This window comes from Melospiza melodia, chromosome 11 (assembly GCF_035770615.1).
Source record: "Melospiza melodia melodia isolate bMelMel2 chromosome 11, bMelMel2.pri, whole genome shotgun sequence".
Lineage (NCBI taxonomy): Eukaryota > Metazoa > Chordata > Aves > Passeriformes > Passerellidae > Melospiza > Melospiza melodia.
The window spans coordinates 23,317,466-23,340,508 of NC_086204.1; the positions used below are offsets into that span (position 1 = coordinate 23,317,466).

The 23,043-nt window shown below is 51.5% G+C and overlaps 2 protein-coding genes across 2 annotated transcripts; one reads left to right on the forward strand and one right to left on the reverse strand.

The window, feature by feature from the left end:
- The first annotated feature begins 1,937 nt into the window (after positions 1 to 1,937).
- LOC134423219 (cytochrome P450 4A4-like) lies at positions 1,938 to 8,794 on the forward strand. The gene is made up of 12 exons (XM_063166056.1): positions 1,938 to 2,235; positions 2,805 to 2,946; positions 3,641 to 3,685; positions 3,770 to 3,897; positions 4,313 to 4,437; positions 4,532 to 4,683; positions 4,887 to 4,993; positions 5,163 to 5,353; positions 5,643 to 5,776; positions 6,201 to 6,265; positions 6,963 to 7,045; positions 7,905 to 8,794. Exons 1-12 carry the CDS (start codon positions 2,035 to 2,037, stop codon positions 8,071 to 8,073), a joined length of 1,542 nt encoding a protein of 513 aa, XP_063022126.1. The 5' UTR covers positions 1,938 to 2,034; the 3' UTR covers positions 8,074 to 8,794.
- A 5,693-nt stretch (positions 8,795 to 14,487) lies between these two features.
- On the reverse strand, positions 14,488 to 21,725 carry PDZK1IP1 (PDZK1 interacting protein 1). The gene is made up of 4 exons (XM_063166058.1): positions 21,427 to 21,725; positions 17,593 to 17,701; positions 15,600 to 15,698; positions 14,488 to 15,060 (listed from the first exon to the last, which is right to left on the reverse strand). Exons 1-4 carry the CDS (start codon positions 21,491 to 21,493, stop codon positions 14,988 to 14,990), a joined length of 348 nt encoding a protein of 115 aa, XP_063022128.1. The 5' UTR covers positions 21,494 to 21,725; the 3' UTR covers positions 14,488 to 14,987.
- Between the last annotated feature and the right edge of the window lie 1,318 nt (positions 21,726 to 23,043).

Below are 23,043 nucleotides of genomic sequence, written 5' to 3' on the forward strand. Positions count from 1 at the left end.
TGGGACATGGCTATTTTAGACTAAAAACTAAAGGGAAGTGCCCAAACATCAGAAGTGCTCTGTCTCAGAGATGTGTTATATTGAAAGGAAGCACTCTCAGAGCTCAGCAGCCCCTGTGTTATAGCCTATCAGGCTATGAGCCTCCCCAGCTGATAACCCATTTGATCCTCATAATATCCCAAGGCACAATGGGACATTATTTCAGTCCATCTGGGGATCCTGACTTTTACAATATGCATGGAAGTCACCCACACATGTCAGAACTCCAGCTCTCCACCAACCCCACATTGCCATTCCAGGTTTCTGGGCTCATGGGATGGGAACCCAGGGAAGCAGCAGGATCTGCACAGGGATTGCAAGGAGGGTTTTACCTGGGCCCCAACCAAGCACTACATTGGAGAGGTAAATGCAAAGATGCAGAGCCCTTTTGGAGAAGCTGAGATGCCATGTGGGCAGAGGAAGGAGGGCTCACCAGGGCTGTAGAGGGAGCATGGCCCTGCCATCACACCTCCCCATCATGTGCTCTCAACTTTGCTGCATTTACCTCACTTCCCTGCTCTGCAGCTTTTCCTCTCCTTGCCTCATCTACTGGCCATGGTGATTCCTCTGGACAGCAGTTTTGTCTCCTGGCTTGTGGAAGGAGCCCTTGGGGAGCAGGGCCACATCCCTTGTGTGCTGCTAGAGTGATGCCCACTCTCTGGCTCACGACCATCTCATGCAAGTTGATGTTTTAAAATGTCTTTCAAGTTTCTTGACATCAAGGAGCTTCAGCCACTAGTACTTTAGTAAATTCCAACAGTTTTTGTTTTAGTGTAGATTGTCTTAGTGGTAGATTTTCAGCAAGTTTCTTGAATCTCAGAGATATTGCAAAGCAGGGTATGTTTTGCTCAAGACAGTACCCCTACTCAAGCAGGGCACTGCTTTCACAGGTGCAGGGGGCTGACCCCGTGCAGCCACTCATGGAGAAGAGCTGTCCTGTGTGTTCTCATTTCCAGAGGGCAGACGAACACCTTCTACACCTGAACCCTCTGAGGACAGCACAGAGCCCAGCCAGAGCCCCAGCCTGCCTGCATCTCACCTCCTCCCTCCTCTGGCTTCATCCACCTGGGCATGGAGGGCTGTGGGTCTCTCAGGATCGTTTGCTGGTCACCGTGACCCTGAGATTGTTAAAAGTCTCTTTTCCCAGCTCGGCGCTTGAAGAATGAGTCAGTGCTCTTCAGTTCTCGGTCTCAAGGTTGTTCATTGCATCTTATCTATAAAACTTTTTCTCCTGCCCTGCGGAGGTCTGTCCAGCAGGACGGTTCCAGACACTCTGCCTGCCCCAGGGTAGTGTTACCTCTTTATACTAAAAACTCTGTATACAATTTTTACAATTACATTCCAATACCTATCACCTATACTAGACAGTGAGCTTCTACTCTAAACCAACCTGTAATTGCCAGCATCACAGCAGAAGATGGAGGTCAAGAAGAAGCAGAAAGGCTGGATATGCCCAGATCCCTCCATCTTGCCCCCTGGATCTCCATTCTAGAAACCCCAAAATCTACTTTTCCACCCCATAATAACTTCACTGTTATTCTACCTAAACTGTTGTGGCTTGCTGATCCTCATCTAAGGTTGGTAATTTGCTCCACGGGTCATAATCAAACCCACAGGTGTTCTGGGCTCTGTGCCAGGGCTTCTGAGCCCCCTGGCAGGGTTCCTGGCCATCCTGGACAGCCAGAGGGATGCACTGGGTTCCCACATGGGTGGGTGTGACAGCACTGCTGGGGCTTCAGCAAAAGCAGGGAATGCTCAGGGGCTGGCTGTTCTCCAGGCTGCAGGGGCAGGCTGCAGGAAGCAGGTCAAAGGGGGACTGGGTGAACAGGCTGCTGGCTGTGCTGACGCAATGTTTGCCCTGATGTTCCAGCAGCTATAAATTGCTGCCAGCTCTGCTTCACCTGGCTCAGCTCCTGCAGAGGAGGACAGAGAGGATTTTTACCTGCACCTGGCTCGGTGTGAGAGGAGCAGGTGAGAAACAGGCAGGAGAAGGCAATGTCCGGGAACAGCATGGCATCTCTGCTGGACAACATAAGCAGACCCTCTGCTGCCATCCTGCAGCTGTCTGCACTGCTTGGTGTAACCTTTGTGCTGCTGAAGGTGCTCCAGTTCTACTGGGAGAGGAAGAAGCTCATCAAAGCTCTGGAGGCATTCCCTGGCCCCCCGAAACACTGGCTCTATGGCCACAATCACCTGGTAAGGATAGCTGGGCCCAGCCAGGGTGGGTTTGTTCCAGCTGTGCAAGGTGTCAGTCAGGTTGGAGAAGGCCTGGATGGGGTGTGCATGTGCCCTGCTCCTGTCTCTTCCTACAGGAGAGAACTTCTGTGCAGGGAATGCCAAGGCTTGTGCAGGGGAGGAGTAAAAGGTGCTGGATATGTGGTGTGCATCATTTAGCAAAAAAAAATCATGTTTTTTCAATCATGTCATTAAACAAAGAGTCATGGGACTTCCATAAAGTTATTTAAATATGAGCAATCATAATTATTGTCTCTTTGCTACATTAAACCTTCTACCAAAAGGAGTGTCTTACCCTATAGCTGCTGAGGAAGACATGGCCACAAAGGCAGGGTGCTTTAATGCAGCCATTTTCACCAGGCAATAGTGCAGATGCTTTGCTTTTTCATCCCCTCCTCCACCTGCAGCATAAAAGCCCCTGTGTGGCAAGTCCACCCACTCTTCCTTCATTTCCCAATAGACAATTCTTCTCTCCCTGGCATGCCCCTCTTTTTCTGCCGTTATTAATCCCTGATTAACTCTCATTGCAGTTAAAATCTGAAAATTTTTTACACCAAGTAGTGTCATGGGGAGAAGAATATCCCCATGCCTTTCCCAGATGGTTTGGACCAATCCTGCCGTCTATAATCATTCACCATCCTGAATATGCCAAAACCATACTTGGCCGAGCAGGTGAGTCTCTGCCTCCAGTTCTGAGAAGTCTTTGACACTTTCTTACCAAGAAAATATTGGGAAACTTGCCTGGAGTTATCTCCTCTGCCAGTTTCCTTCAGAGCTATTGCAATTCTTCTTTTGCTCCTCTTCACACACTCCCAGGCTGCCCCAGGTTTCATGGAGCAGTGTGTATTCCTGTGCAAAACAGAGACCAGGTGCCTGCTCCTTCCAGTTTCCTGTCAGTTCCCAGTTTGAGGGTCATCTGTCTTACTGTCTCTTATGGCTTCTACCACCACAATAGTTGTGCTTCCCAGTAAACTCAGTAAAAATTGTGAGCTATCACGGCAATGACTCTCAGAAAGCATCTTAAGTCTTCTCCTCTGCTCCCTTCTGTGCATCATATCAGTGGTACATACACGGCCTTCCCCAGTAATTCCTATCCATTGTTCTCAGTTTTGGAATTTGCCATGGCTGTTTCTTTTCCACACACATTTTCTTGTTTTAATTTTCCCTGTTTTTTAAGTCCACTGCAGTCATAATTGTAGTGATTACTTTTAAACTTTACCTCTGGTGGTACAGTATTTAAATGAGATTAATTCTATCATGTGATTTAGAGGGCAAAATCTAATGCAAATTTATCCTGAATTTTCTCTTTGGTTGTGTTGAATTCATCAGTTAATCATAGATTTCTGATATTTGTTCCATTCTACAGATCCCAAGGCTAGTGCAGTCTACAAACTCCTAGTTCCCTGGATTGGTAAGGCAAAAGCAGTAGTGAGGCTGTCAGAGCTGTGATCAGGGCCTGCAGGAGCTGATTGTGCCTTTGCTCTTTGTGCTTCAGGGAAGGGGCTGCTGATCTTGGAAGGAAGCAAATGGTTCCAGCACAGGAAGATGATCACCCCAGCCTTTCACTACGACGTGCTGAAATCTTACGTCACCCTGATGTCAGACTCAGTCAAAGTGATGCTGGTAAGAATTCCCACTCCTGCCACTTTCATCAGTGAAACAGTGAAAATAAAAAATGAGTAAGAGAAAGAGACAGCGCTTAGAGAGTTTGTACTTTCACTGAATTTTTGGAGTAGTTTTAGAGTTCTAAAATTGCTCTCCTCACCTTCCTTTGGAGCTTCCACTTATTCTTTCTCTTTGCTTGCCAATAAAATCAACCACTGTAAGGATATCCTTTCATACCCTGATGTGCATCCTTTCATACCTGGGAAAAGAAGTGCACAGAGAGTTAGATTAGGTTCACAGAATGTGTCATGAGCTAGGCCCTCTGCTTCCAGAAAAGAAAGCAATTAGCAGTGTGGATCTGGGAAGAAGGACAGGAAAATATGACCTGACCACAGATGGTGGCGGTCTCTCCTTACCCTGGCTCTTCCTCCAGGATAAATGGGACAAGAGGATCACAGAGAGGAGGTCAGTGGAGCTCTTTCAGGATGTCAGCTTGATGACACTAGACAGCATCATGAAATGTGCCTTCAGCTTTAATTCCAACTGTCAGACTCAGAGGTCGGTGCCTGAGTTTCCAAACCCTGGGAGAGCGAGCGCTCCTGTTTCACCACTCATTTTGCTAACACCAGCCTTGCCCTCGGTCTCCTTACAGCGACTCCCACTATTATATTAGAGCTGTTTTTGACCTCAGCTACCTCCTTAGTGATAGGATCCGGAATATTCCCTTCAAGATTGCCTTCTACAACTTCACTCACAATGGCCGCGCGTTTCAGTATGCCTGCAAGCTGGCCCACACCCACACAGGTATTCCTGCCCCTTTCTCCAGCCCTGTCTCCCAGCTGAACCTCTCTGCCACTTGCCCCTGGAGTGGCTCAGAGTGGGGTTACAGCATGGACTGGCCAGAGGGTTACACCTTAAACAGAGTCCAAGCTGATGGCCGAGCTGCCAAGCACATGAGGGTGCTCTGGAGGGACAGCATGCACAGATCTGATCTCTCCTCTGTGCAGATCAGGTAATAAAAGAAAGAAAGATGTTGCTCTCCAATGAGAAGGAGCTTGAAAAGATCCAGAAGAAGAAGCACCTGGATTTTCTGGACATTCTGCTTTGTAGCAAGGTAAATGTTTGAGATGATTGCACCAAATGCCAAAGAACAGAACTGTGTGCCACTGAGGGGGCATCAGCACAAGAAGGGGAGCACAAGAGACACCAAATCATACAAGTCCTTTGGGTATAAAAACAAAAGACCTGCATGCTTGGGAATGACATGCTCTCCTCTTTCTTAGGATGAGAATGGAGTTGGGCTGTCTGATGAGGACCTGCGTGCTGAGGTGGACACCTTCATGTTTGAGGGCCATGACACAACAGCCAGTGGCATCTCCTGGCTCTTCTACTGCATGTCACTGCACCCTGAGCACCAGCAGCGCTGCAGGGAGGAGATCCAGGGCATCCTGGGGGACAGAGACACCATTGAGTGGTGAGCTAGAACTTCTCACTCCTTCATCTTGAACTCTTTTAATTTACCCTTGAAGGTCTTCTTCCCCCCAACATTCTTCTCTCTACATTGGAGGGAGAAGGATTTGATGGGTGGACTGTTCAGTAGTTGAGGAATTGTTTGGAAGGTGGCACCCAGTGGGTAATGGCCAATTGTCCAGATCAGTGACAAGTGGTTTCCCTTAGGGGTCTGCACTGGGACAGACCAGTAACACCTTTGTCAATGACACAGACAAAGGGATTGAGTGCATGCTCAGCAAGTTTGCTTTCAGGGAGGATCTTGGGAAGATGACCTACACCACGATGTGCATCAAAGAGAGCTTACGCCTGTTCCCACCCGTTCCTGGTGTGTCCCGAGAGCTCTCCAAACCCGTGACATTTCCTGATGGACGCAGCTTGCCAGCAGGTCTGTTGAGTTTGTCCCTCCTTCATGTTGCTGTCTGTGACAAGGGGGCCTTCCTTGCTCTGTGTGGAGGGGCTGGAGGGTCTTCCAGACTCCCTTCTCTCTCTCCTGTAGCTGTATGGAGCTACCACAGCTTGCTGCCACAGTGAGCCTGGAAAGGGTGGCCAGACAGAGTCCAAGGATGTGCTCCAGAGCTCAGAGGGGATTGTGGAGTGTTGTTCCTGGCCAAGTGAAAGTGACACACTGATAGACAAAAGGGGACCCAGCTCTGAAGTCTTTGTATTTGATGTGTGAAATGTTCAGGAGATCCCTGCCAGATCTCCTGCAACAGCACCTGCAGAGCCCAGGGAGGGAGAGCATCCCAAAACACCTCTCCTGCATTTTCACTCTGAGCTGTCATGAGCTTTTCCTCACTTTTCTTTTACAGGCTGCCAGGTTGGATTGAGCATATTTGCTATTCACAGGAACCAGGATGTGTGGGAGGACCCTGAGGTATTTCACCTTGATAACAAGAAAGGGAGGATGGTCTCTGAGCCCAGACACCCACTCCCCTTGAAGAAGGCAGCCTGTGCCTCTCTACTATGTTTCATTTTCCCTTGTAATTCCAACAGTCCGCATCTAAATACAAAGTTCAATCGAGTTACCAAACACCCCAAAGGCTTTGAATGTGACAAAGGGCTGGGAAAGGGTGTTCAACAGTCTCCCTTTGTGCATGGGGACACAGAGATGCTCTGGCAGCTTTCCAGCTGCCCTGCACACACTTAGAACGGTATGACAAGCCCCAAGCCCCACAAGAGAGTGTGTGATTTGAAGATGATATTTTAGAGGCTTCAGGAAATAACTGGAAAATTTGAAGAAGGCTGCATAGCTGCCTGTCTCCAGGCTGTCTGGAGAACCAGGATCAGGCATCTCTGGAATGGAGAGATCCTGGCTTGATCCTTGCTGCCATGGATGAGAAAACAACTGCAGGCACCTTGGGCATTGAAGTGGGTGACCTGGGCATGTCTGAGGGGAAGATCCACTCAGGGGCTTTGCAGAGAGGTGACTGCAGAGATAGACTGCAGATCATCTGCAGCTCCCCCAGCAGGAGCAGAGGCCACATCCAGCCCTAACCTGGGCACCAGAGAAGAGCCTGGTGCTGCTCAGATCACACCAAACACTGACCAGATGGTCTTTGTTGCTCCCACAGGTTTTTGATCCCCTGAGGTTTTCTCCAGAGAAGTCAGCACAGAGGCACTCCCATGCTTTCCTGCCTTTCTCTGCTGGATCCAGGTGAGATCCTTCATCCCTTTCCTTCCTCTCAGGCTGTCTTGCATGTGAGACCTAGCTCAGATGTGAGCTCCTAAGGCCAATCCCCCCTCAGTCTCCACAAGTCAGGGCTGGCTTGGCCAGCTCAAGCAGGCTTTCCCTAACAGCATCTCCTCTAATAGGATTTCCATGCTCCATCAGCTCTGTGGTCACTGTAGGATTTCACACATTTTTTCCTGTAGCTTTGTGGAGATGTTTAGATTTTCTGTTGCCTGCATTGGGAACACCAGTCCCTTGTTTAGGGGTGAGTCCCAGAGTGCCTCAAAGCCAAGGGGGCCAAGTCTTCATGGGTCCATGCTGTATCAATAGACAGATGTAGGATACTGAGGTGACAGTAGCTTGCAAGAGGATCACTTCACAGAGCCAGAAATGTCCTTTTGGAAGTGTCTGGGCTTTTAGCTAGCTCCTGGCTGCACTTCCTAGTGAAGCAAACCCCTGTTCTCTCAGTCTCATAACTTTCTTCAATGTTTAATAATAAAAAATAATAATAAAAATAAATAAATTATTAAATTTATTTAATAATAAAATAAATGAATTTATCTTTTAAAATAAAATAAATATTTAATAACAAAAATTAATAAAATAAACAAAGCAATTAAATAAATAGATAATAAAAATAAATAAATAAATATTTATTTTTAAAATGAAATAAAATTAATTAATAATAAAATAAATTAAATAAATGCACCAGGGGCTTACTAGATAAGCTCTAGTGTTATCCTCACAGGAGCTGAAGGTGCCCCAGCTCTCACATAGGGTGAGTCCAGCTCGGGGGTGGCTGGGGACAAAGGCAGCAATCAGAGCATGTGTCCCCTCCCTGCAGGAACTGCATTGGGCAGCAGTTTGCCATGAATGAGCTGAAGGTGGCCCTGGCCTTGACCCTGCAGCGCTTCGAGCTCTACCCAGACCCATCCAAGCTTCCCATAATGATACCACAGATCGTCCTCAGGTCCAGCAATGGGATACACCTGCATTTGAAGAAGGTCATCTGATCCCACAGGGTACCATGGCAGGGAGGCAAGAGCTCTCCCAAGGGACACCCTCCACCCAGATGTTTAAGAGGAGATCACCAAACAGACCCACAGTGGAGCTCTCCCACATTAACCCCTGTCCTGCTATCATCCAGAGGGGCTCGCTGAGCCCACAAACACCAAACCCAGCAGGTTCAGTTCCCCTCCTTGCCAGGAGAGCAGCACTGCTAAGGGGGTTCCACAGCATTGCTGTGGCTCATCTTTCACCTCCAGGAGCATCCTCCCTGTCCTGCTCATCTCCTCATCTCCAACCCGCCCTCACACACTCCCCGACAGGACTGCTGTCCCCTGCCTGTAGATTTGTCCCATTGTCAGCTCCCCACTGGGCTTGGCAGTGACCAACACCCAGCCTGGTTTGCAGGGATGCCTAAGGCCTGGGCACAGCCCCTGCCCTGCCTCCAGCCTGGGCGTGCCAGGCCAGGAGGACCCTCCCTGCATCCCCACACCTCCCTCCCAACAATTCCTGCTCTGGGGCTGGCACTGTGCCCACCATTATGGAGGTGAATGCTTGTGGTTCTTTTCTGCCCCAGCTCTGAACTTCCTTGAGCTGAGGGCACTCAGGAGGCAGCACAGAAAATGCCACCAGCTAACCTGAGGATGCACTTGGCACACTGGGAACAGTGTGGTCAGCATTGTTCTCCTCTCTGACATGAAAATAAAGCCTTGTGGGGATGAGCTCCAAGTGTGACTTTGGCTTCCTTTGCATTTGGGGGTGCAGCAGGGCGCAAGAGGAGGCCCAGCAAGCCAGAGGCAAGGCTGAGCAGTGCTGTCAGTGTTTTCCCAAGCCACAAGCAGTGTTTCCGTGCACCCTGTTGAGCCTGTTTCCACAGATCCCACACCATCCATCACCTCACCTGTGACTCCAGGCGTTTCCAGTAAGGAAACAACTGAAATGATCCGTGCTCAAACAAAGCAAAACAGAAATACCACAAAACTGCTGGTGGTAAGAACAAAGTTGGCTTGCAAAATAAAACAAGAGGAGATGTGAGTCTGCCTCAAACCCTGTCCTGCAGAGACTGAGAACTTACTGCTCAGTTCCAGGGTGGCCCAAGGTGAGCACTGGAATTGGGTTTGTTGTGAGGGTACAGGGAGCCTTTCCCCAGCACCAGCCCAGGTGTGGGACTGTGGGTGAGCTGCAGGCCCAGGGTGTGCAATGGATCAGTAGGTGGCAGTGGGAGACACAGGAAAATCCTCCCTGGCCCCTGGCAAAACCCCCGGGCCTGGCAGGCAGCAGGGCCAGGCCCAGCGAGGCAGGGGATGTGTCCTGTCCCTGTGCCCACCCTCAGCAGCCACTCTGTAAGAGTCCCCCGTGGGTCTGGGCATTACCCAGAGCCCAGGGGAAGTTTGTCACTGCGAGGGCTCGGGCGCTCAGCAGGCAGCAGGGGACACTGAGGCACCAAGGCCTGCATGGGTGCCATGACACTGAGACAGACAAGGCTGTGCAGCTTCCACCCCCAGCACTGGCATCACCAACACATCCAAACCATGTCTGTCTGCCTGTCTGTCTGCCTGAGCAGCTCTCTGCTGATGGCTAGATCAGGACAGACAAACCTGAGCATCTCCCCATCTACTGAACTCCTGCAGCCCTCCTGCTCCCCATCTCTGCTGCTGCTGCATCCTCAGTTGGAGAAACAAAACTCTCCTCGGGCTGGATCCACACCTTTGTTTTAGCTATGTGGGTACCAAAAGGGACAGGGATGCTGAGGTTAACCAGCAAGGTGCAGCTTGTGTTTATTTTGCAAGGCTGATGAAGACCAAGTTCCTCTTCTCCCAACCCTCTCCTTCTCACCCTCAGAAGGAGGCAGGGGGCAGGTTGTGCAGATGGCAGTGCCACCATCCTGGAAACCCTGGTAGGCTCAGGTCTGAAAGGTCAGACTCCTGCTGTCCTCCTCCCCAGCTCCAGCAGAGCCAGGCCTTCAGAGGGCAGTGGTTTAAAAACACATTTTTGTTACTGAAAAATCCTATTTGTCAGACATTTCAGCCACCCATCCGGGAAGAGGCGAACCACCCTGAAGCTCTGCTCATGTGCTCTCCAGGTGGTCCAAGAAACAAGCTTTGGGTGCTCTTGGACACAAAGACCCATCCCATTCTCCTGGTGGTGGGCTCCAAAAGAAACCTGGTGACACTTAGAGGTGTCACTACAGCATCTCCTGGTTTGGGAATTGGGATTAGGACCCCCAGCTGCTGCCCAACCCATTAACTGTACAGTGCCCTGTGTTTTGGAGCCATCACCCTATTCACTGCCATGACCAAAGCTGCCCATTTGGTTTCCAAGTGTCCTTCTGATTGCTAGATTTTCATGAATGGCCAAACCCCAACCATTTCCAGCAGAGACTTTCTCCAGGGAAACTGCTCTTGGTAATCTGCTTGGGAGAGAGAGGAGAAACTGCTGACATTTTTGATGCAAAAATGGATTGTTATTCCAGGCAGCTGTGACAGTAATTGAGGCAAGCAGAGCCAAACACTTTAAAATCTCTTCCTGTTAAGAATCATGCTTAAACCAGGTTTGCAGTTTGAAGGGCCAAAGCTTTTGAGGGAAGATCTCACAGCACCAATGCACCGTGAAGCCCTAATGGAGAAAACTCTTCCAGTTTTCAGCTTAGCCAGGTCAAACTGAGCAGCACAAACATGCCCCCACCTTCAAACGGTGGCAGTTTCTGGACAGCAGCTTGTACAAGATAACCTCCTCTGCCAAGGCAGCCCCAAACGGCTGGGAGAGCAGCCGAGGAGCTGTGTGAGGAGCGGGGCAGCAGGCAGTGACACTGATCTAATCGCCCATTTGCCCCAGTATCTCCCTGGCAGGCAGCGACATTTCTGCGCTGTCTCAGCTCGCTCCTCCGTCACCATGGCTACAGCAGCCGCCAATCCAGGGCGAGCCCTTCCCGAGTACCACAAACCCTCTGGGAGATGCTGGCAGAGCCAGCCCCTTTGGCACGGAGACACCTCGGGGACCCCGGCACAATCCACAGCACCAAAAATTTCCCTTTTCCTTTTTTCCCTTCTCCTTTTCATTTTTTTTCTTTTTTTTTTTTTTTTTTTTTTTTTTTTTCTTTTTGAAGCACAAACAATGGAGCTAAAAGGTTGGGTATCAGGCCGATAATCATGAATGACGTGTCGTTATTACACACCACACATCCATTATCTCCCACTCCAGCCATGTCACAGGCGGCTGGAGGAGGGCAGATAACGGGGTGCCTTCATGCAGATGGCTTATTATCAGGATGTTCCAGGAGGGGCTTTAAGACAGTTAGTGATGCTGTTTGCCAGTTAAAGATTAGAGACCCCAGAGAATAATTAACAATCCCAAAACCCAGTTTTTCTGCTGGATTCTTCAGCTTTCTCCCCCCTCCCCCATTCTCTTTAATCTATTCACTCTAGCAGGTGTAATAAAGTGATAAGGACAGGCTCGGGGGATGTTTGTTTGGCTACTACGGGTGTATAAACCAACAATGGATGGCATTTTTCTTCTGGCTTTCAGTGGCTTGAATCGAGACCAAAAACTTTGCAGCCCCCTTGCCCACACACAGCCACCCCTCCATGCCATGCTCTTGGATCCCACCTGGGTGGCTGGGATTCTTCCCCACCCAAAGGACCACGGGGGTGGGACAGGCTCCTTTTTTTCCTCTGGAGATCCAAATCACACCTCCTGGGTGTCAAGGTGCCCAAGGCCAGGATATAACCTCCAGGTTTGCTCAGGTGCAGGGATAGAGCTGCTTGCAGCAGCAGTTTACCTGAATACAGCAAATCTGCAATTAAACTACCTTGGGATAATTTCTGTCATAGGTGTCCACCTGCGCAAACTGCTCCAGTTACAGCTGAAACATCTCAAGCCCTCATAGATAGAGAGCCTCAGGAGAGATTGGGGAAGCATCAGAGTAAAGGTGGCTTCCAACAAGATATCTCCTTATCTGTGGTTCCAAGAGATGGGTTGCACCCTCCTAGGTCCCAAAGAAAGGTCATTATACACCTTGTAAATAAGTGGGGATGCAAAAACCTCCACCCTGAATATCTTCTGCTCCTGTCAGCAGCAGAGCACAACCGTGGACATCTTCCTGAAGCCCGAGGCTTCAGAGATAATGGCAATATGGAATGGGAGGAAGGATGGAGCACTCGTGGTGTCTTTACCCCTCACTGGTGGGTGTGAGGAGGCTTGTGATGGACACCTACATCCCCCTGTGCTGTGTGGAGAGAGTTGTTGGGGAGGATTTGGCCCTTGGGCAAGTTGGCTTAGGGCCCTTCAGAGAGCTCTGTGAGGCTGTGAGAAGTGCTCCTCACCTGGGGGTCTCAGGTAGAGCCCAGACTCTGGAGGACATTCCCCAGCTCATGGGGGCTGTGTGGAAGGCACGAGCACTGGAACACCAGAAGTTGTCTTCCCAATCACGCTCATCCTGCCAGGGAGGGATGAGACAGCATTGTGCCTTAAAGAGCATCCCGACCCTATCAGCAAGAGATGAGATATCCTAATTATGGCAGTACAGACGAGGATCTGGGCTGTATCAGCCAGCACAGAAAGGTAAACAAGAAATATAACAATGGACCCTTAACACTCATTAGCTGTGTCAGATAATACCTCACTTTTCTCCCTTTGGGGCTTAAAATCTAATTAAGATTTTTCTACAATAAATTTCATTTATGCTCGCTCCCTTTTGTTCTTTTTAGGATCACACCGAGAAGCGTCTGCGAGCGACGGCTCAGCTCGAGGGAAGGCAGCTTCAGTCAGCCTCAGCTTCTGCTTCACACAGATAGGGGAAACTGAGGCAGTGCAGAAATGAGATCCTGCTAGGACATAGCACTGGCCCCTGCACAGGGTGCTTTCCCCAGGGAAGGGAACTCCAAAGGGGCATTGGCTGTGATAAGACCAAGCAGGGAAGCTCCTGGGCAAGCCCAGCAGTGAAGCCTTGTCCTGGCTCAGACTCACAGCCATGCCAGGGGTCAGTGGGGAAAGGGACACTGAGACCCTCTGAGCACACCTGCACTCCAACCCCACATCCAGGCATTGCAGGGTGAGCAGCTCAGGCATCTGTCACACATTCACTGTGTACACAGGGCAGGGAATGAACTCCTGTTGTTACTCATTATAAGGATGACATTGTTCACTTCTTTTGCAACTGACAGGTAAAAAATTAATGGGTTCCCTTCCTCTTGCCACACCCCCAGCCCAAGTGCTGACAGGGCAGAAGCAGGCAATGACTAACCCTTAAACCCTGCTGAGAGCAGCAGTACCACTGAACCTTGGGGAGCTTGGTTTGCTCCAAACCCACGTGATGTTTGGCACCTGTGAGAGGAGAGTCAGGGAGCAGCATCTATCAGGACAGAGCTGGGGTGCTCCAGGACCCAGCCTGGGGCTGGCTCAGCCCCCAGCTACCCAAGTGAGGGTGGAAGATGGCAACAGCTCTGACGTGATGGTGGGGATGCAGCCATCCTGCCCTCATATCTGAGGGTTTGACCCCTCTAACCCTTCTGCCTGTTTTCTTCTACTGCCATCCAATTTCTCAACAGGAGCTGTGATTTCTCAATGCCAAGGCTTTGAGGGCATTTTCAAAATACTCACCTACCTCAGGCTCTTGGGAAAATACCTTTTGAGATGGGGCACCTGTTACTGGAAGACACCTGCCTGAATTTTTGCGTCTCCACTTGCTCGGGACATCAGCACCTTCACATGTGGGGAGTGCACAGCAGAGCCCTAGAAACACCTCGCTCCCAGGGGCTGCCAAAAATGCCCTCTTATAAACCTCCCACCCGAGTGCTGCTCCAGCTGGGTGGCCCTTGGTTGCAGAGTCCTTCTTCCCTGGTCAGGAAGAGGACCCTTCATGCCACTGGAGTAACTCATGCTCCAGGAATGGCCAAAGCATCAGAGGCCTCTCATTTCAATCTTCAAAATGCCACAGCTTAGAAACACTTGTTGCTGCCATGGTGGCCCTGGCACTGCCCCCACCACAGCAGAAGGCAGGCCCTGGTTAATGAGCAGCCTGGCAGGAGCAGGTTGCACCATGGCCAGCTGCCCCAGGACAGCCAGCACTGGCCAGAGTGGCCCTCAGCCACTTCCTGGCAGCATTGATCAATGGACAGCCTCCAGCCTGGAGATGGCTCCCAGCTGGCTGTAGGGCTGCACACTGGGGTCAGTGGGATTCAGGGAATGCTGCCTTTCACCCATTGAGCAGCACTGAGAAGTGCTGGATTGTTTCTGTGGCTCAGCAACCCCACCTGGCAAATGGAGGGGAATGATGCTCTCACTGCCCTGTAAATCCCTTTGAGGCTCTGGGGCAGTCCAAATGCTGAGCATTCCCTGATGTCCTTCATTCTCCCAACTGCCTGAAGGCTGGGAGAGCTGTGGGATGCCAGAAAGTCCTTTGGCTGATTAGCAGAACGACCCTCTTTGCTGTCGTAGGCAACAATTCTCTTTATTGCTCACCGGGAAGATATGTACAGAGGGGGAGGTTTGTTCTGACATTAAAATGCATGGTGTAGGTCATAAAAAGGAGGGTGAACTGGGGAGAAAAGAGCAGGTTTTCCTTCAGCAGCTCCCTGGAGGACAGCTGGGAGTGTGGGGATGTCCCAGGCATTCAGCAGGATCCCCTCTGTGTCTTGAACAGGTCAACACCCTCCTGGGACTTGGGACAACCTCGCGGGGTAACCACCAGGCAGGAGAGGTGGCACCTCCAGACCTGTCCTGGGGACTGATGCCCAGGTGGACACCAGCCCACAGGGGACAAGAGCATGTCCCACAGGTGGAAAAGGAGAAGATCAGGAGGTGGTGGTGCTGTGGAGAGGCCAGGGCCCCTCAGTCCCAGGGGTGCCAGTGCAGAGGGTCTCTGTGGAAATGCCCATCGCAGCAGCGGGAGTGGATCGAGGGCAGAGGAGGGTGGTGGGTGCTGCTACATGGCTGTGGTGATCACCTTCTCCTCAGGCTCCACAGTGTTCTCGTAGGCATGCTGGTTCTCTTTGGACCTGCACCAAGAGGGACAAGTGCAATGCTGAGCTCAATCCCAACACCAGCATCCCCAAAGCCCCACTGATGTCCTGACCCTGCTGGTGCCAGCTGTGCTCTGAGTGAGGGCTGAGATGGGGACCACAGGAGGGGTCACCCTGAAAGGATCAGAGCCAAGAGTGGGGTAGGAACTGCTCTAATTGTTAGTGAGGGCTGTTTTGGCTGTCACCATCCATGTGGTGACTGGTGGTCACTTTTGGTGGTTTCCTCTGTTGGAAAGCTGTGATGTAGTACAAGAAAAATGTGGCGTAGCAGGTTGTGAGGTGCTGGATGGATTGTGGGGCTCAGCTGCAGGGATAGGGAGAGATGAGGGAGAAGGGGATAGTCCCTCACTGCCTTGGGCTTAGCCCCTGGAAATGTTAAAAGCCCCAGAAACAGGTGCATGGGACGTGTAGGACCCTGAGTGGGTGAGACCACAGCTCTGCATGTCTGAGCTGTCCCCAGGGGAACAGAGCAGAGCCTGGGAGCCAAGGGGAAGAAGTTTGAGCAGGTCCTTCACCTGAAGTCAGCTGCAGCTGATACGTATCTCCCCTCATGGCCATTGGACGTGACAGCATCTGGCTTGTCCTCCACACTCACCACGTTCTCAGCACTTTCCCTGCAGGGAGGGAAGAGAGGAGCTTGCAGGAGCAGCAAAGGAGCCATGCAGGGGAGCAGTCCCTTACTGCTGGTGACGCCACAGAGACAATAAACGACCTGGATGTGATTCTGTCCTCACACACCCTGCTCAGCCTCCTTCCCAGCAGAAGGACAAGGAGGAACACCCTCCCTGCAGGCTGGCAGAGGCTGTGCCAAGTGCCAGCCCTGTCTCTGCAGCAGTGACTCCCAGCACCGTGCTGGCAGTCAGCAGGACTCATTGTCAATACGTGGGATTGTTTCCTCCTGCTGACTGGTTTTTCCAGTCTATTTCTGTGTAATCTGTTACAAAACAGTCCCTGTGGATCTCGATAGACACAGAGAGAGCAGTCAGGGCTCCGCTGGTGCCTCAGGCCTGGAGCAGGAGGGCTGTCCTTGTGCACATCCTTGAGAGCAAAGCTGAGCTGCTCTCTCTCAACAGTGAGCCTGGATGGCTTGCAGAAGGATCTACTGGGCAGGGATGGGGTGTTTGGAGCCCAACTCCAAAAGCTCTGGAGTGAGCTGTAGCCTGAGCAGCACTGGGGGTTTAGCAGCAGAGGGTGGGTGCAGGTCCACCCTACCTGCACGGCCCTGCCTCCTCCAGCCCTTGCCCAAGGGCAATTCAAGAGGCTTTTCCAAGGAACAGCCTGGCACAAACAGGCAGTGGCTCGAGCTGATAGCTGCTGTCACAGTGACAGCACAGAGCTGGCAGGGCTCCAGGCTGCCGAGCCTTGCTGCTGCTCTTCTGAAGAAAGGCCAGATTAATTAAAACAAGGCACCTTCCCTCCTCAAGCCCTCCTCAGCATCCTCTGCCTCCAGGCTGGGAGAAGGCAGCCAGGCACGGGCAGCAGTGGGAAACACCACCCCTGCCTGCCACTTCATGGGCTGAGGGTTCCTTCAGTGTGAGGACAAAGGTTCCTCTCAGGAAACAAAGACCACAGTGGCAAATTAGACCATATAAATATATATATATATATATACACATATATATATATACACATGTTGTGTCATGCATTGGCCCAGAATGCATCCCAAAGGGGTCTGCTTAAAACATCTCTGGGGCCAAAGCCAACCTGCTGATGCTCAGAGTGTAAACCAGCTGCCCACCTCCCCAGCCTGGAGAGGCTGCAGGAACATACAGGAGCAAGAAGATTCCAGCTTAAAGCAAACCCACCAGTGCAGAGGGACCAGGAAACAGATGTAGGTGCTTTTGTTTTTCATCCCCTGTTGCCTTTGGGCTCAGGTTCAAGATCAGGTTACTACAACTTAGCCAGCTGGCCTTGCTCACTGAGCAGGAGCAGCAGCCTGTGACTGCTTGGCCAAGGCAGGAGTTAACCCGTACCACAGAGCCTTTTTCAGATGAATAAAGACACCACATTTGCCTGTGCCATGGGCTCCAGGTGGAGGTACTACCAGTGCCACTACCTCCCTTTTCCCCCAGCTCCTCTCAGTGTGTTCTCACAACTTGGCTCTGTCTGCTTTGCAAAAAAAAAGGCTGGCTCAGGCTTGTTATCCCATGGATATAAGGCACATGGGAGCTGCAAACCCAAAAGCCACAGAAAACCAGGCTGGGCCAGGTCCCTGAACACATTTCCATGTGATCCAGCCACGATGCCACAGCTTTGCCATTCCCAGCCCAGTGCTTTCTTTCCTCATGGCAGCATTTTTACAGTGCAAGCTCCCACCTGGCAATCAGTAACAGGGATCAGAGACCAGGACAGGGACGCAAGGACAGGGAGATGAGGACAGGGAGTCTTTGCTCTCCCAGCCCATCTCCAGCACAGCAAGCACAGTGTTCCCAGTGCTGGCACAGCACAGAGGCTGCTGGAAGGGACACGTGCAGCTCAGCCCAGCTCAGAGCCACCTCCCACACTTACACTTTGTCCTTACACCAGAACCTGTTGACCACGAAAGCGATGGCCACCAGGACTAGGAACACAACCACTGCGATGACGCCCTGTGACCACGGCTGGAGGCTGCCCCGGGCTGCAGGGAGAGAACAGCACAGGGTTAGACATTCATCCTCAGCCTCATCTGCCCAGCTCCTCCCATGCAGCTTCAGCAAGCTCCAGATGAGAGCTTGATCCTGGAAATCCCAGCAGAATGTTGGTGTGGGTTCAGGCAGGCTCACCTGGGTGATAGCAATGAAATAAAGTACAATTAACAGAGTTTTCACTGGTGTTTGCATGTGGAGTGTGGTGCCTGGCAGCTCTGGGGTCTCATGTACACTGACATCCACATACAAATACATAAACATGCACCCTGGGGGGCTGGTGACCCTGTGCTGGGGGAGAAAAGCCTGGGGGACATGGAGGAAGGGAGAGAAGGAGAATGTTTGCCAAAGGAAGGCAGAGGGGTTTCAGCAAACTGCTTATTCTCTGTCCCCAGATGCCACAGACACCATTCCTGGGTTTTTTTCCAAATACTGACCGGTAAAATAAGGACTCCATAATAGGGAGAGTGTAAGGTTTGGTTGCCACTCCCACAGCAAAGAGTTGTCATTGTGAATTTTGGTAAAATGCACCATCTAACAAATTTCTAGAGCAGCAAATGATTCATGACAGAAATGGAAGGCTGAGGCATTCAGAGGAATAACCTCAGCACAAGGAAAAGGAGGGGCTGGCGGAGGCCCAGGCAGCATTGGAGTGGAGAATGGGGGTCTGGGAGCTGGCTGGGATGGCCCCATTTCCCCCAGGGATGGAACAGACTGACAGGTTCATTCTTCTCTATCCAGACCTAAGCAGGAATCCAGCCGTGGGTGGGAAGGCTGTGGGACACATTCCTGGATGTGGGCAGGATGCAAGGGCAGGCAGTGAGAGGAGGAAACCTTGTCCCAGCCCTTGCTGGGATGGCTGCTCCTTGCCTCCCACTGGATTTTGGAAAATGGAGCATTGAAAGTAGCCAAACCCATCCTTAAGTGCCATCACATCAGCACTAAAGGACACCTTGTCCACACAGCCTTTGAGATTTAATGATTTAATTACCATTTACTCAGCCCCAGCTTTTCCTCACCTGCTGATCAAAGCAGCAAGCCCTGCACATGCCCTGGTCCCTCTGCAGGGGCAGGTGCAGGGTGACCCCTGCCAGCCCCAGCAGCAGCCTCAGGACACTCAGAGCCAGCCAGGGACACTGCAAGGCTCAGCTGCCCCAGGATGAGCAGGGGATGCTTCAGTCTCCCTCAGGAACTCTACACTGAGCACTTCCTCTGTCTCACAGGAGACAACCTCTGCTATAAACAGAAAACAATCTTTACTAGCAGTAGTAAGAGCAGGCTGCGTGCTCCACACGTGCCAACTCATAACCCACAGCCAGCTTCACGCTGGCTCTGCTGCTAACAGCTCTCCTCTCCTCCCTCTGATTTTGGGGAGGGAGACTGTCCTTTGGTAGCATCCCCAGCTCCTGGAGTCTTTACTACAAGAGACTTTTAAATTAAAAATAAAAAATAAAACAACAGCAAACCTCAACCCCCAAAACACAGCTCTTTTTTTCCTCTTGGGAGTGCAATCAGCCTGGCCAGCTGAATCACCAGCAGTGCCAGTCTGGAGAGCAGTAGCACTGCTGGGCAAGGGGCTGTGAGAACAGCCCTGAGTAGCATCTCTCATTCCCCTCTCCCCACAGAGACATTTGTTGTGTTTCTGCAAGGTCCCAGGGCAGAAACTAAAGCAGGAGGAGCTCAGACAGAAATTCCCTCTTGTATCAGCGTGTTTCCACTGAAATACCACTGGATCAGAAGGCTGCCAGGGGTGGTGACAGTGGGGAAGAGCAGGGGTCAGTCCCCTCCTGCCCTACCTGGTGGACAAAGATGCTCCTGCCCTGCTGCCCACCATGCCTGTGAGTGCAGCCCCAAACACACCTATTGCTTGCTGGCTTAATTTTGGCTCACTCTACATCCTCCCTCACTCTGCCCTTGGCTGCTGGCCACATTTATTTATTAGTTGTGGTTTATTTTTCCTGCCAGACCCAGGGTTTCCAGCCTAAGCCTGGCGGGGGTGGAGGGATGGTCAGGTCCAGCCCTTTGTGAGGTTCCTGCTGGGGTTAAGGGAGTTCAAGGGCAGCCAGGGAATGAAGTCAGCAATGACTTAAACTGCCAAATTTGCATCTCGTGATCTTCCAGGAAAGAAGGGGGGAAGAAAAGTGGTAGCAGACCTCCTTGGAGCAATGCTCAGGAGGTACTGGATGGTTTTGCCAGTGAAATCTCACTCCTGTGGCTGCTTCCACCAGATTCCAGAGCATCCAAAGCCAAGAGTGAAAACACCAAACGAAAATCAAGGGTTTCTGGCTTCCAGAGATCATGTAGGGCCTGGCTGCAGAGGGAGATAAGGATGGTAGGGGAATGGCAAATGCATTGGGCTGAAGTGCCCGCTGGAAAACTTGCACGGGCATAACAAAGGAGGAATGGGGATCAGGCAGGAGCAAGAGCTTGATAGATCTATTCAGGGAGTAAATGTTCGGGTCCCAGCCCTCCCTCGGGGGCACTGCCTGGCCGCAGTCCCACCAGCAGCACACCTTGCTGCCCTGCCGGGAGGGATGGCTGAAAGGATGAGTCTCACCTGTGGAAACAGGGTTGTGTTCCCGGAAAAATGCCTCACCGGGATGCCCCTCCTGGGCCAGCCTGTCCCTCGGGCTCTGCCACCTCCTCTCTGTGTTTCCCCGTGGTAATGACGGGGTTTTCCCCCACAAACACGATCTCTGAAGCCAAGCTAAGCAGTGTGGAATATGCAGCCCTGGCAGATGTGTCTCCTCACATCTGCAGCTACAAACCAGACCAAAGGAAGTGCCGGTGCCAAAATAAACCTGTGCACTTGTTGCAATTCCATTTCCACACTCAACAGCTAATTTGAAGACACAGACCTGCTTTTTAATGCATCTTCTCTGAGTGTTTGGAAAGCTTTGGCTGGCCTGTCTTTTCTGCTGTCTAAGGAAGCTGTGCCAGGATCTGAATCCTCATTAAAGGATTTTTTTTCTTTACTCTTTCCAAGCAAAACTTTCAACCCTGCTGACAATGGACACTCCAGACTGTTCAATTGTCGGCAAGCTGGTAAACAAACACAGGAAGAGCGGTCAGGGCTGGGGCATCAGGAGGAGAAAAAGGGAGGGAATTTTCCGGGACTTTGGCAGCACCAGATGAGTTTTAATTACTCCTCGTTATTCCTAGCACTAGAGAAGCCCTTCGTGATTATCCTAAAAATAATACCCTAGCACAGGAAGTTTCTCTGTTAAGTCTTTGGGAAGAGGAGGTCAATTTGCTGAGGAAAATATTTGCTCCCTCTCCTCAGCAATGATCAAAATTACAGATTAACAGGAGGATCAGAGAGCTCAGGGAGCAACCCAGAACAACACTTGCTCAAGGATAAGAGTGAGAAAAAGAAAGAAAGAAAAAAAAGCCTTAAGAAAACACATTGCTCATCTCAGCGCACAGTCCCGCCAGAGGTAAAGCAGAGCAGTTTATCTCTGTGCAAGCACCTCAGATAAACCTCAGGTGGCAGTTCTGCAAAACAGGTAGGGAGTCTCTGTATCCCAGCTCCAGCAAAACCCCACGGACACCCACCCATCCAGGAGCAGAAGCAGGGATGAATTTTCCCTCCCCAAGAGGCAGGGATGAATTTTCCCTCCCCTAGCACTGTTGTCCCTTGTCCCCCACCAGCAGCTCCCACCTGCCGGGAGCTCGCTGCCTTTCCCTGCCTCTGTTTCCCGGGATGTCGGGCCCTTACCTTGCTGGCAGAAGGCTGCTGGCAGCTGCAGGAGCAGCCCCAGGAGCAGCAGGCAGCGGGTGGGCATGGTGGCAGCGGGGCCGGGCTGTGCGGGGAGAGACGGGCACGGAGCAGGGCAGGGAGAGCAGGGCAGGGAGAGCAGGGCAGGGACAGCAGGGCACGGAGAGCAGGGCACGGAGAGCCGGGCACAAAGAGCCGGGAAGGCAGAGCAGGGCAGGGAGAGCAGAGCAGGAGAGCCAGGCACAGAGCAGGGCACGGAGAGCCGGGCACGGAGCCCTGCCGCAGGAATGGGCGCCTGGTCAATTATCAAACGCCCCGAGGAGGAAGGCCGATGCTCTCACCTGGTTATTCAAATCCTGCTGCGGGAAGGAGGCGCCTCCTCGCCCTGTCCCGCCGCAGCCGCAGGGGAATTCGGGGCGCGGTGACTTGAACCTGACAGTCCCCTTAGGTGAGGCGTGGGAGGCAACTCAGGCACAAAATATTTGCATCGGCCCAGGAGGGAAAAAACGAGACCCAGGTGGGTAAAACTGTTCCCCAGTGAAGAGGAGCGTGGTGTCCCCCATTCCCCTCCCCGCAGGAGGAGAACAGGGCAATGCCCCTGCATGAACAGCTCAGCAATGCCCCAGCTCTGACACCCTTTCCCACCCTGTGGGATCCCCACTCACCTCCCTGCTTTTTCTTTTCAACAGGTGTCACTAATAACCCAGCAAAACACATTTGTGACTCTAAAACATCCAATTCATAGACCAGACTCCATGCTGGGTGCTGCCTCTCACCTCCCACACCTTGTTTAATGGGGACACTATTAAACAGAGCAGCCTTCATTTTATTGAGTCATCAGGGCTGGCCCCAAAATTTCTTCAATACCAGAAGAGGTAGAAACAGCCAAAGAGCTGCAGCAGGCCTCAAGGCTTGTCCTTCACAAAAGCTGCACAAATGCTGCAGGGCAGAGAAAGTTGCAGGTCCCGAGTTAAGCCGTTTCCCAGCCCATGTCAGGTTTGGATGACTGGCAAACCCACTCCACTGGAAGAATAAAAAATATTTGGCTTCACAGCTGAGAAACTTCAGTTGCTCCTGAAGGAAATTATGAAGTTGTGAGCCAAGGATTCCATTGTCACACTTCTTGCAAGGTGTCACAGCATCTTTGAAACCCCACAGCAGCATCTGAGTCCCAGGCCTTTGGGTCTGTTGATTTCCACTCCAGGGACCCTGCCTGGATGCTCCAAATAACACTTTATCCGCTGGGACCCATGTTCAGGAATGTGCAGCACCCTCGGAATGCTCACCCACTGGAAGTGGACTGCCCTTCTTCACCTCAACTCTTTACCCTGTATTTACAATAATACCATTTATCCTGAAGACAAAGCAGATCTGACTTTGAGCTGTACAAGATTGAAGGCCAGTTCCCAACTCTCTCCCAAATTCCTTTCCATGGTCAGGCCCAGCTGCAGTGTGGGATAACCCCACTGCCAGCCCCACTAATTTTTGCTTGCAAAATCAGTGGGGCAGGGACTTTCCACTCCAGCAAGGAAGTGTCACAACAAGGGCCCATTATTAGGCCCTGTAAAACCATCTGATCCTGTCGCAGAGGAAAAGGAATGGCTTGTGAATGAGTCA

Coding starts and splice junctions, on each gene's coding strand:
- LOC134423219 (XM_063166056.1), top strand. CDS start 2,035: ATGTCCGGGAACAGCATGGCATCTCTGCTGGACAACATAAGCAGACCC. Junction 4,994..5,162: donor ACATTCTGCTTTGTAGCAAG/GTAAATGTTTGA, acceptor CCTCTTTCTTAG/GATGAGAATGGAGTTGGGCT. Junction 5,777..6,200: donor TGGACGCAGCTTGCCAGCAG/GTCTGTTGAGTT, acceptor TTTCTTTTACAG/GCTGCCAGGTTGGATTGAGC.
- PDZK1IP1 (XM_063166058.1), bottom strand. CDS start 21,493: ATGCCCACCCGCTGCCTGCTGCTCCTGGGGCTGCTCCTGCAGCTGCCA. Junction 17,702..21,426: donor AGCAGCCTTCTGCCAGCAAG/GTAAGGGCCCGA, acceptor CTCTCCCTGCAG/CCCGGGGCAGCCTCCAGCCG. Junction 15,061..15,599: donor TCAGCTGCAGCTGACTTCAG/GTGAAGGACCTG, acceptor CTCTTGGTGCAG/GTCCAAAGAGAACCAGCATG.